This window comes from Vombatus ursinus, unplaced genomic scaffold, assembly GCF_900497805.2.
Source record: "Vombatus ursinus unplaced genomic scaffold, bare-nosed wombat genome assembly UNPS02001287.1, whole genome shotgun sequence".
NCBI lineage: Eukaryota > Metazoa > Chordata > Mammalia > Diprotodontia > Vombatidae > Vombatus > Vombatus ursinus.
This window is the reverse complement of record NW_020941065.1, coordinates 5,484,643-5,497,983: the sequence shown is the minus strand read 5'-3', so window position 1 is coordinate 5,497,983 and position 13,341 is coordinate 5,484,643. Positions and strand designations below refer to the sequence as shown.

Sequence of the window (13,341 nt, the reverse complement as noted above, 5' to 3'; positions counted from 1 at the left end):
GTCCTACCCCACTTTGGCATAATCTGGTGAAGTGGATGGACCCTTCTCAGAATCATGTGTGCTGCCTACATTCACAACTGAATGAAAAGTTACATTGCAGGTGGTGAAAAGAAAGATATGATTTTTTTTTTCTCATACAAAGTCATAGATGCTCTGAAATCTATCATGAACTCCTTGGGTTTGTAGACCCCAGGGTAAGAATTCCTGACTTAAGGCAAATATCCCAATAAAATGTTTTGTGTTTGCTTTTTTTTTTTTTCAATAGTCATTAACATGTTTTCAAATGTCAGCTGTTTGGTGCTGAATACAAAAAGCATTCAGATAAATGAACACATTTATCTGTTTTCATCAGACTGCTCAACACATTCTTGCAGTATAAGTACTGCTACTATTCTTAATTTTAAAAAAAAGTCAGTTGCTGAGGGAGGAAATAGAATCTGATGGAAAAGAAAGATTCATAAAGTTAATGTACCAATCTTTTACTGAGCTTGAAGGAGAATGCTTAAAGGTGAAATAAGACTCTTCATTGGGGCAGACAGTTTCAAGAGCTAGCAGGTGAACCTATTGCCATGGCCATATTTAAGAAACACTCCCACACTACCTTTGCAGGAAATTCTCTCCTCTAACTGGTTTCTTGTTTAATTACACTATTTGCCCTCCACAGTTACATCATTACAAGAATAAATCCATTCAAATAAGTCAAAGGGAAATAGAGTCCCACTAGAGGGCTAGATAAATGAAAATTTTAAACCATGAAGAAAAAAAAATCTGAAAGTACAAAAGATGAAAGAATGCAAAAGGTAATATCCTACCCAGCTCTCTCTAGGCTAGCATACCAGATGAGCCTAATGCACTTTTTCAGGGGGTAAGAAGCTACCTTCTCTATTAGCAAGTGCACAAAACAAAACCTATGCCCTCAGTGACTTCTCAACCAAGCTCTGAATCAAGAAAAAGGAACAACCCATGTTCCAAAGAACACATCCTCACAGATGTAAAATTGACCAGGAACTAGCAACCATGTTTTCCAGCCCATCAAGTACTCTAGCCCCTGGGGACAAAAGGCCAGAGTGACTCCTCAGCTTTGCCCAGGGTCTGAGGGCCAGTACCCACACACGGGTGTCCTGCCTCTAAGTCCATCCCTCTGTGCCAAACTGTCAGCTCTCCAAAGAAAAATATGGAGTGGAAATGAGCAGGGGAAAGGACATGGGGATCATCTAGCCCCACTTCCTCATTTTAAAGATCAATGAAGTGAGGCACTGGGAGATGTAATAATCTAGATTCAAACTCAGGTGCTCTGACACCTAATCCAGGCATCTTACTGCTACATCTTAATTTGTATTTGAGGAAACTGAGTCTCTGAAAAATTAAATGGCTTGTCCCAGGTCACACAGCTAGTACGTGTCAGAGCTGGGCTTCAAATCCAATGGTCTCTCTACCATAATATACCGATTATGTGTCAAGAATCATAATAATCAAGAGAAATGCAACTCTGAGTTACTACCTCATACCCATCATATTGGCTAATATGAAAGAAAAGGAAAATGATAAATGTTGGAGGAGATGTGGAAAAATTGAGACACTAATGCACTGCTGACAGAGTTGTGAACTGATCAAACCATTCTGGAGAGCAATTTGGAATGCCCAAAGGGCTAGAAAACTGCTCTTATCCTTTGAACCATCATTACCACTACTAGGTTTGCATCCCAAAGAGATTAAAAAAAAAAGGAAAAGAACTTATTTGTACAAAAATGCAAAAATATTTATAGCAGCTCTTTATGTAGGGGCAAAGAATTGAAGGGATGCCCCTCATTTGGGGAATGATTGAACAAGTTGTGGTACATGATTGTAATGGAATACTACTGTATAGAAATGACGATCAGGATGCTTTCATTAGTGGAAAGACTCACATGAACTGATGCAGAGTGAAGTGAGTAGAACCTTGTAGGAGAACAGTAACAGTAATTTTGTATGATGATTAACTATGAATGACTTAGCAATACAATGACCCAAGATAATTTCAAAGTACTAATGATGAAAAATGCTATTCATCTCCAGAGAAAGAACTGATGAAATGCAAATGCAGATTGAAACATACTTCTTAGCTTTCTTTATTTTCTTGTTTGGGTTTTTTTTTTTTTTGGTCTGTGTTTTCTTTTGTAACACGGCTAATATGGAAATATGTTTTGCATGACTTCACATATATAATCTAAAATCTAAAAAAAAGGATTTTTTTACATGTATTTGAGAAAAATAAAATTGAGTTAAAAAAAGAAATCATAATAATCAGAGACCAAGAAGATCTGTTGTGTTTCAAGAAGTGGATATTAGCATATAATAGATGAGATACTAATGTAATATATAAGGGACTGGAGACATAAAAAAGCTATCTCAAAGTAATTTCCATTTTTGGTTGCACTCTCCCATTTGAGGTAATTCTGTTTTTCAATGCAACAATCAAAACTAAGTAAATTTTTAAAAAATATATTGCACACTATGAAAAAAATAATCTATTTTGTTGCTTTACAAAAGGTTGAAAAAAATCAATAGTATCATCATTGTTGCTATCTCATTTCACTGACTTGCAAAAATCCACTTTCCAGAGCTCAGGAACAGGGAAAGATAAATTCTTTTCAGGAGAAAATACAAGTTGTACTCAAGTTGGTCATAAGAAGGGCTCCTTTTAGTGATTCTGGTGGTCTAGTAGTGCGAGGAGATTGTGGGCAGTTGGAAAAAACCGCCTTCCACAGGAGGATGCAGGAAAGGGAGCTCTCGGCACCCGGAATTCTACAGTTCAGAGACTTGTTTTGGAATAAGCAGAGATCATTACCTTCCCAAGAATCAGGCTACATTTTTCCTGGCTCTTCTACTTACTGTCAGCAAGACCTAGAGCACACAGGGATCTCTGTGTGTGTGTGTGTGTGTGTGTGTGTGTGTGTGTGTGTGTGTGTGTGTGTGTTTTAACCTCCTCCCCGTAAGAGAAAGAAAAGTCATACTGAAAACATTTCAGGAAGAAGACTCCCATAGGTCATCTGATAATAGATACAGAGCTGGAAGGGGCCTCAGAGGTCATGTGGTCCAAACCTCTCATTATAAGGAGAAGGAAAGTGAGGGCCAGAGAGAAGTGAGGTACCCAAGAACACACAGGGGTCAAGTGACAGAACAGATGCTCGGACTCCCAATTCACTGTCCTTTCCACTGGAAGAGGCTGACACCTCTCCTAACCCATATGTGGACTCAAAACATTTAACCCACGCCCATAAGAGTTGACACTTACCACCGCTAAGTTTTAATGAATTAGATTTGGACTAAAATGCTATAGCTGGTTTTAGTCCCCTCTCTGTCATCTGACACACTGCCTGTCTCTCCCAGCTTTGTGGCATCTGCAGACTACGAAATAAGTGTGACATTCACACCAACAGCCAAGTCAATGACAAAAAAAGGTTAAACAGCACAGACTCCTGGGATGCTCTACTAGGTACATCCCTCCAAGGTGACAGTAACGGAGGGACAACTAATCTGGGTCTGGTCATTTAACCAGTTCTCAACCCACTCCATTCTCCTCCCATTTGGCCCACGTCTCAACCTCTTCTCCATAAAAATAACAGAAGAGACATCACCAAATTCTTCACTGATATCTAGGTAAGCTGTACGCACAGCATTCTCCTGACCTCTTACAACAGTTACTCTCTCAAAAAAGGAAACATCTCACTAGACCTTTTCTTGACATCCCCTTGAATTATTTTTCCTTTTTTGAAATTGGGAACATTTGAGCTTTTCTAGTCCTGAGGCATCGTCCCACTCTCTCTGATTGTTCCCATATCAGGAGTGCCATCTTGGTCATCATTTCAGTCAGGTCTCTCAGCACCCTGGGAGACAGTCCACTTGGGCCTGGTGATCTGAATACACCAAGGGAAACAAGTTGCTCTCTTCTGTCTCCTTCCATCTCTTGAGTTTCAATTTCCCAGTAGCCACGTTGACCCTCTCCTGTTCAGTCCAAATACCATTCTTTTAGGCAGGTGAAAGAGAAGCAAAGGAAGAAACAAGAAACTCCACTTACTCTGTTTCTGTATTCATTGCTCCACGCACCCTGAGCAGCAGTCCCAGAATTTCTCTGATCCCTCTCTTTTTCCAAGTATAACTCAGAGAAAGAAAACCTTCTGGTTACCTTTGACTTTCCCTGTCAGCTTCACCTTCTAAAAGCCACAGAGTACAAGGACTGCAAAAGGTAGGGCAGCCCTGATCTAGTTCAACCCCCTCATTTTACAGTGGAAGAAACTGAGGACCAGAAAGGAGAAATGACTCACTCAACATTATACAGGCATAAGTGAAAGAACTGGAATTCAAACACTGGGTCTTTAATTCAAAATCCAGTGCTTGTCCCATTATACCCCAATGCTACTATTCAGGATTTTCTTTCTATTGCAAGGATAGCAAAATACTAAGTAGGGAAAAGATTTTAACCACATCCCAAGCTATTTATCCCAGTGGCAGTTTGGCTGACCAAATACTATAGAGGGAATTCTCATATGGTGTACAAAGTTGAAGTAAAAGTTTCTGAGTTCTCTTCTGAATCTAAGATTATTTGAATTGTAAAAATCCAAACTCCTCCCCACTGACCTCCCCCCCAGTCTAAGTATTACCCGAAAAATTCCATTTTTTCATTAGCTTTTGAAAGAATGTCAAGTTCTATCTTTCCCAACTAACTTCTCCGTACCTTGTTTCCTTCATTCATCCACCCTAAGCTTTTTACGCCAAAGGCTGCCTCCTTAGAAGAGACATCCAGACAGGTGACAGGTTGGCCATACACAGAATGAAGAACTCGGCTTGGGTTGTCTGCTTTCAGGAGGTATACAACATCTTCAGCAGCTGCAACTGCAACAGGATGCCTTCCAGCATCTGGAATCAGATGAAGAAAGTTGACCTATTAAAAGAAAAGTTTTGAAAATCTTTAATGGCCTCGCTGGAACGGCTCTTAACATTAGAATTTAAAAGTTCAGCCAGGACCACACTGACAAAAACAGGATCTTAGCATAAAGCAAAACCCCAAACTTAGCAGTTAAAAGCTTCCAAACCATCTCTTTGGCTCTTCATATGTCATATGTGGTACCGTGATTCTTACAAAGATTTTATCTTCAGATGACAGAAAATAAATAAATAACCTACATCTTCATATCACCACTGTGTTCATGTCATGTACGCAGATGAAAAATGAGAAGGCAAAATTGAGTGATATGCCCAACATCCCAAAGCGGCACCTGACTGACAGATAAGGCTAGATAAGATCTAGATAAGATCTTAGACTTTCACAATTCTATATCCCATGCTATAACCCTTAAATTACATGAATACATGAGTAGTACTAAGGTGAAGAGGCTGTTTTCCTCTTTTAAAGGTAGGAGTTACTTGCACACTTCTATTTTTGATTCTACATAACTAGCAAATAATTACTTGTACATTTTTTCCTAGAGTAACGTTTTTACTCTATACAATGGCTGTATTAAAAAAAAATCGTGGCTATAAACCCCTCTATGGTCTTACAAGAATAAATAGTACAAATGGCATTATCCTGACAATAGGCCAAGAGGTCAAAAAGCCTGAATTCCGAAGGCCATCCAAGAGAGCTTGTAAGATAGCAAACACTGGCGACCTTGTTGATCTTCAATCCCCACAGTGTGAATGGTACCCTAACACTCCAAGTTATGGAATTAGCACAAAGGATGGGCTTTCTGAGCTAACATTACAAACGCTGAAATGTTGTCAAGCCTATCTGGAAAAAACAAAATGGCACACCGTGATGGCGGAGGCCTGCAGGAAGTACAGTATTTGCTGACAACTTCCCCCTCCTCCCCATCTTGGAATAGAAATAAAATATACTTTAAAAGCTGTCTTATAATAAAGTTACTTGGTTTTTTTTCTTCCTAGTTAGAATCTTTCCTTCTTCCTTCTGCTAAACTACAACTTCCATGACAGAATCAAGACAGATAACTGCTTGGCTTTCTGTTGGTAATTTAAATTTTGTTGAAATCTTAAAGTGTGTCCAAATCATCAATGAGCTGGCTGTGATATTTATGGGTAGCTTGTTTTAAAAAATATTTTAATAACTATTTCACTAGAATTTGTTTCCTTTGTAAGCCTATCCATTTTATTTTCTGTACTTACAACTCCTTCAGATAGCACAAGAATATATATGCATTAAAGAGTTTCATGTCTTAGTAGCCTATAGTGACCACATATTTCCATGACAAGTCTTAGTGTTTTTTCCCAAAAGACCAAGGATGTACCTTTTGGTAGCTAGAAACAACTACACCTCCATTTTCATTCTGAAACCAACTAAGATGGATCACTAAAACCTTTGAGAACAGTAGCTTCTTAAGCAATTACTATGAGTACCAGGTTTGATCATGAAAGGGTAAGAAATATATATGTGCGTGTGATCCAGTCATCGGGACCTGAAGATACACAACCTTAACAAGATCTCTGCCAGGAGGGAAGGAGATGGGGATCAGGGCTTATTTCAATCCTGGCCAATGAATCATTGTTGATTTTCTTCTGCTCACTCAGATTGTTTCTATTAGATCCAAATTCATCAGAAAGGGTTTCAAACCACGTCCAACTCTTCCTCCATGCCTCCAAATACTCTTCAACCATAATAATATAAAGGTTCTTTTAAAAAGAAGAAAAACCAGATTCTGAACCAGTCCGAAATAAGCCACAATCTCAAGAAAATACAGCTTCAGATGTGGCATCCTGTAGCAACCAATTAACCAATTAACACTGACTTAAATCTGTGTTCACTCAAGAGTTACTCCTAATTCCACGTGAGAAAATCTTGGGATGAAGAAAGCCAATTTTCAGTCTAATTTTGACCAAAAAATTTTAATTAAAGAGTGGGAGGGAAATCTCCCTCACCATATGGACTTGAATGACACTATAACACTCATTTTCACTTGAGTTTGGGGCCAGAAACTGATCTCAGATTTCGAGGGGTGAGGGACTAGTCCATCAAGGCACAGACAGCATCTAGGCCTTCAATGGCTATGATTACTCCCAGTCTGCTCAACATTTTCCTCCTGTCTAGAAGGTCTCTTCTAGGGCCAATTCTATCTCCCAATTATACAGGCAGAAGAGAAAGTAAATGAACTAGAAACTCACCATCTTCTGAACTTCAAAATGAGCCGCTGTTTCCCAATATCCCTTCTCATTGGGGCATTCCACTCTGACCTCAAAGCCAGACGCCGTAGCAATTGTGGCCCCCTCTAGGCTGAGTGCCAGTGCCTGAATTCTTAGGTTATGTTGATAGCAATGGACGGGATCACGGCCAATCATCAGACTCCAAACATTAACAGTCCCTGAGCAGAAAGAGATAATACAAGCAATGCAATTAAGAGCATTAAATTATTTGAAAACTCGTGTGTGGTTTTTTTTTTTTTTGTAGTAACAAAGAACTAAAAAATAAAGTAGGTCCCCATTGATGGAAAACAGCTAAACAAGTTGTGGTACAGCAATCAATTGATCAATAAACATTTATTAAGCACCTACTAAGTTTCAGGCACCGTGCTAAGTGCATGAATGAAATGGGATATTTCTATACTGTAAGAAACAATGACTATAAACAATTCAGAGATTCATGAGAAGACCTATGTGAACTGATGCAAAGGGAAATAAATTAAACCAAGAAAACAATAAACACAATGACTGCCACAATGTAAATGGAAGGATAACATGAATATCAACAAAATGAAAAATGATTCTGTGTAATTATAAATTATAGACGATAAAATATACCTAACTTTTCTTTGCGGAGATGACAGGAGTAAAGGTGTAGAACAATGCATATGCCACTAGACCTGACTGATATGTTGATTGGTCTTGCTGAACTGGTTTTCCCCTTTTCTTTTATTCTTTGCTATAAGGTATGGTTCTCTGGGTAGGAGAAGGGGATATATTTGGAAATAATCAAAACAAAGGATACCAATAAAAAAAATTAAGAGTGGCAGAGACAGGAAAAATAGAACCTACACATTGGGGTGATTTCTGTTTAACTGAAATATAAGGAACTCTAAAACTTCCCAAAAAGCCTAGAGAAAATTGAAATGAACCTTTAGTTACTGGTACATGATACCCATGCTCAAACCACTGTTTTCCAAAGAGCTCTGCTATTCTTTGACATCAATAATGATTATTTCTATCCTTTTTTTTTTTAAACAAACTTTTCTAACTTTTTCTTCTGTCTCTGCATTGTTGTGCTCCAAAGCACACTATGACATTCCCAGTCTGCTCAACATTTTCCTCCTGTCTAGAAATTCTCTTCTAAGACCGATTCCACCTCCCAATTAAACAGGCAGAAGAGAAAGTAAATGAACTAGAAACTCACCATCTTCTGAACTTCAAAATATCCCTTCTCATTGGGGCATTCCACTCTGACCTCAAAGCCAGATGCTGTAGCAAGTGTGGCACCTTCCAAATTTTTTCTCCCTTTCTGCCCTGAGACAGCAAGCAATCTGATACAGGTTATACACGTACAATCAATCATATTAAATATATTTCTACCTTAGTCATGTTGTGAAAGAAGAATCAGAACAAAAGGGGAAAACCACAAAAAAGAAAAAACAACAATAAAAAAGAGAAAATAGTATGCTTCGATCTGCATTTAGACTCCATGGTTCTTTCTCTGGATGTGGATAGCATTTTCCATCATGAGTCTTTTGGAATTGTCTTAGATTATTGTATTGCTGAGAAGAGCTAAGTCTATCAAAGTTGATCGTTGCACAATGTTCTCCTCGTTCTGTTCACTTCATTTAGTATCAGTTCATGTAAGTCCTTCCAGGTTTTTATGAAATCTGCCTGCTCATCATTCCTTATAGCACAATGGTATTCCATTACATTCATATACCACAACTTGTTCAGCTATTCCCCAACTGATGGGCATCCTCTCAATTTCCAATTCTTTGCCACCACAAAAAGAGCCACTATAAATATTTTGTATATGTGGGTCCTTTCCCACTTTTTGTGATCTCTTTAGGATACAGACCTAGTAGTGGTATTGCTGGATCAAAGAGTATGCTTGGTTTTACAGCCCTTTGGGCATAGTAAGGGCCTCACATTCTACTGATTGGAAACTCCTGCTGGGAAAGACCTCTATAGCTTTCCATCTTTGTCTCTCCAGCACTAGCACAGTGCTTGTAAATGACAGACAATTAGTAAACATGCTCGATTTGTTTAGTTCCTATATAGTAAGTCATGTCTTTCCACTCACTCAAAATTCCACTGCCAAAAATGTATCCTGATTCAACAGAGCCTGGCAAGTATAAGATATCCCAAAGTATGAAAAACAGGACCCCCTCCAGACACCCTCGCCTCTAGTTCCAGTTCAATTCATTCCCCAAAATCCATTAAGAGAAAATTACACGGCCCAGAATTTTGTGAATCTGAGTAGAATTTGTCTTCTGTAAGTTCTACATGGTGCTTAGTTAAATATGAATACTCACTAAATCGATCACTATTGCCAATTTCTCTTGCCTCTGTTTTTCATTCACAAATCTATGTCAATTTTCCTGCTACTTCTTATCCCTAGAACACCCACGTGGCTTTACATCTGTCTTCCCTTGGCAGCCCATTTTCAGTCTTTTGTTCTCTGTTCAATATACTCTGTTTCTTTCAACTGTAAGTACTTTGGCCAGGGGCTTTTACCATAAAATAACATAGTCCAGAACAATAGAAGAATAATCTCTTAGGTTGGGTTGCAAGCATTTCCATCTATCAGCAGAATCAGGATGTGATGAGAAATGAAAGAGATCCCTCTCCTTGGAGGCAGGAGCTGCCTTAACCCTCCAGTGCAGTGTGTTGTCTTCATACCATGTTGAACATAGGAAACTATCTACATTTGCTAACAAATCACACTTCTTTGGTTCTGTTCTATGCATCTTTTCTTTTTCTTTTTTTCATTTACAAGAACAAAGTGAGGTGAGGAGTAAGCACCACAGGCCTTCAAGTGAGCAGAGACCTTTTGAAATTCTGCTGCAAAGTGAGCTGCCTGAGTCTAAGATGGCACCAGCTCCACATGTGACCGGCACAGGAGCGAGAGCCAGCCCAGCTCTCCCTGAGTCTGAGGCTGCGGCTTCCCCGAATCTGCTTAATGCTTCATTTCCAAATGCTTCTTCCTGTCTTTATTTTGAAGCAGCCCACCAATCAGTAGAAGGGACTTTCCTGGACCATGACTTCATGCGTCTCGGTCCCCCTTCAAATAACGGACACCAGAGCCCTGCCATGCCTCTCCAACTGTCCAAGTCAATCCTCCATAACAGCCTCTACCCAAGATGCTGGAGACCTTCCTCATGGATTTTTCCCTCCTCTGAAGCACCAATGCAGAACTCAGGCTGTCTATCCTACTAAAGTGCAAGCTCCTTGAGGACCAAGATTATATCTAGGCCAGGGGTGGGGAACCTGTGGCTCCAAGGCCACACGAGGCCTTCTAGGCCCTTACGCACGGCCCTCTGACTGAATCCAAACTTCTCAGAACAAATTCCCTTCATAAAAGGATTTTTTCTGTAAAACTTGGACTCAGTCAAAAGGCTGTACCAGAGGACCCAGAAGGCCACATGTGGCCTTGAGGCCACAGGTTCCCCACCCTTGATGGAGGTCAATGTACAGTGGGTACTTGATAAATGTTTGTTGACTGGTCTCTCTCACATAGATGCCATTGCTGAGAATATATCTCATTGGTCACCACTGCCCCTGGGGTAATTTATCATATTTTGGCCACGACAACCAATTAAACAGGCAGAAATCAAAATGATTTCCAGTCCAGTGTCTGCTACTTACATAATATTGGAAGCATATCCTAGCAAACAATTATAATTCCATAAATATTTGATTGATGCACATTACCAAAGTTACTCAATTTTTAAACTGCAAATTACTAACTCTTTATTTTTTCTGCCCCAGCAGAATGTCAGTTACTTAAAGACAAAGATTATTTTGGTGTGTTTTTTTTTTCACCGTATCCCCAGCACCAGCACAGTGCCAAGACTATAGTAGGAGCCTAATAAATGCTTGTTGAATTGAATTGATTTCATATGCACATTGGCAAAGCATGCAGTAGAGAGACTGATGGACCTGAAGTTAGAGGAACTGGTTTGGAAGCCAAGTTCTGCTAGGGATCAGCTGTGTAACCGTGGGCAAATGGCTTCATCCCTGTGGGCCTAGGCTTCCAATGATGGATTTGGATTAGATGACTTCTTAGGTCTCTTGTAGCTTCAAAAATCCCACGACAAATGTTTTCTGTAACATCAAGGAATCTTGCAACATCAGTCATTTTTCAGTCATTTCCGAGTTCGGTGACCCTATCTGGGGTTTTCTTGGCAAAGACATTGGAGTGGTTTGCTATTTCCTTCTCCAGCTCATTTTACAGCTGAGGGAACTGAGGCCAGATTTGAACTCAGGAAAGTAAGTCTTCCTGACTTCAGGCCGGCATTCTATCTATCCATTGCTCCACCTAGCTGATGTTATAACGTTATCCACTCATTTCAAAAGAATTCTAGGCAAAACTTTAATAGAGCTGTCAAGCTGCAAAAAGGTAATCTCTAGAAGTGGGGGTGGGAGGTAGACAATGAAAGGCCTCTTGAGAAGGTGGGACCTGAGCTGACTTTTAAAAGAAGTCAGGGAAGCCAGAAGGTGGAAGTGAGAAAGGAGAGCATTTCAGGTAGTGGGGACAGCCAGTGAGAAGGCCCAGAGTCTGGAGGTGAAGGTGTCCTGTGAGAAGAACAGCAAAGCTCAGTGTTACTGGATCATAGTTTGTAGAGGGAAGGAAAGCATAAGAAGGTCAGAAAGGTGTGTAAAGGGCTTCAAAAACCAGACAGGAGACTTTCTATTGGATCCTGGAGACAATGGGGAACCAGTGGAGTTTATTGAGTCGGGCAGTGGGTGCCATTGTCAGGCCTACGCTTAAGGAAGACCCCTTCGGCAGCTGAGTGGAAGATGTTTTAGAATGGGGAGAGGCTCCAGGCAGGGAGACTGACCAATGGGGTCCAGCCAGTCCAGAAGTACATGGGGGTAGGGAGGGAAGGTGGGGGGGCACATAAAAGAGAGGTTGTAAAGTTAAAAACAAAACAACAACAGACTGAATCTGTGCGGTGAGTGGGAACGAAGAGCTGAGAATGACACTGAGGTTAACAGCCCCGGAGACTGGGAGGTGGGAGGAAAATTGGAAATAGGGAGTTTGGGGTGGGAGGGAGTGAATTCTCTTTAAGATGGGTTGAGATGTCTAAAAGGCAGCTGGAGGTGAGGAGAGAGGTTAAATAGATATAAGAATCATCAGCATAGAGACAGATGATGACTGATCCCATGGAAGCTGCTGAGATCACCAAGTGAAGAGAAAGAGAGAGAGAGAAGAGGGCCTAGGGCAGAGCCTTGGAGGACCCTTATGGGCAGTAATATGACCCAGAGGAAGATACAGCAAAGGAGACTGAGAAGGAACAGTCAGATAGGTAGGAGAACTGGGAAAGAGTTGTGCCACAAAAACCTAGACAAAAGAGTCTGTCAAGAAGGATAGAGTGATTTACAGTGTAAAAGGCTACAGGGAGGTGAAGGATGAAGACTGAAAAAAGGCCAGTAGAGGGCAATTGAGAGATCCTTGGTAACTTTGGAGAGCACGGGTTCAGTGGAATAAATGATGAGTTTGGGGGTTTAGAGGAGGATGAGGAAAGAAAGTGGACACACCAAACACAGGCAGCTTTCTGAAGCAGTTTAGCCACAAAAGGGATGAAAGCTAATAGCTAATTGGGGAAGGTTGGATCAATGAGGATTTTTTGAGGATGGGGGAAAATCAGGCATGTTTGTAGGCAGCAGGAAAGCAGCCAGTAGGCAAGGAGAGATTGAATATTAGTGAGAGAGTGAGGATGATAGAGGGGGAAATCTACCACAGAAGATGGGATGGAATGGAATCACTCGTGCAGGCAAAAGGGATTGCCTTGGAGAGGATAAGAGCCACGTGTTCAAGTGAGACAAATGAAGAAGGAGGTGGCAGGAGAAGACAGCTGAGTGATGTGAAATGAGGAGGAGGTGAAAAAAGGGCACTCTCGGTGAATGATCTCAATTTTTTCAGAGAAAATTTTAGAATTTTCAGAAATTCATTTTCAGCAGAGCACAGTAATATATTTCTAGGAATTTTTTATAAGGTGAAAGAGAATATGCCAATTTTAGAAAGAATACAGTATGAGAAAATAATTAGAAGTATATGTGTACATATATATACATGTATATATATGTATGTATATACATATATATTTACATATATATTAAATATATGTGTAAAAAAAATCAACTTAGTCTCAGATTAAGTAT

At 40.1% G+C, this 13,341-nt stretch overlaps 1 protein-coding gene across 1 annotated transcript in view; it reads right to left on the bottom strand.

The window, feature by feature from the left end:
* Positions 1–13,341, bottom strand: part of FBXW8 (F-box and WD repeat domain containing 8) — a 112,469-nt gene that overhangs the window by 34,915 nt on the left and 64,213 nt on the right. Inside the window, exons 6-7 of the mRNA XM_027864177.1 lie at positions 7,153–7,349; positions 4,715–4,921 (exon numbers count right to left, since the gene is read on the bottom strand). Coding sequence (XP_027719978.1) covers positions 4,715–4,921; positions 7,153–7,349 — 404 coding nt within the window. The remainder of the gene's footprint in view (positions 1–4,714; positions 4,922–7,152; positions 7,350–13,341) is intronic.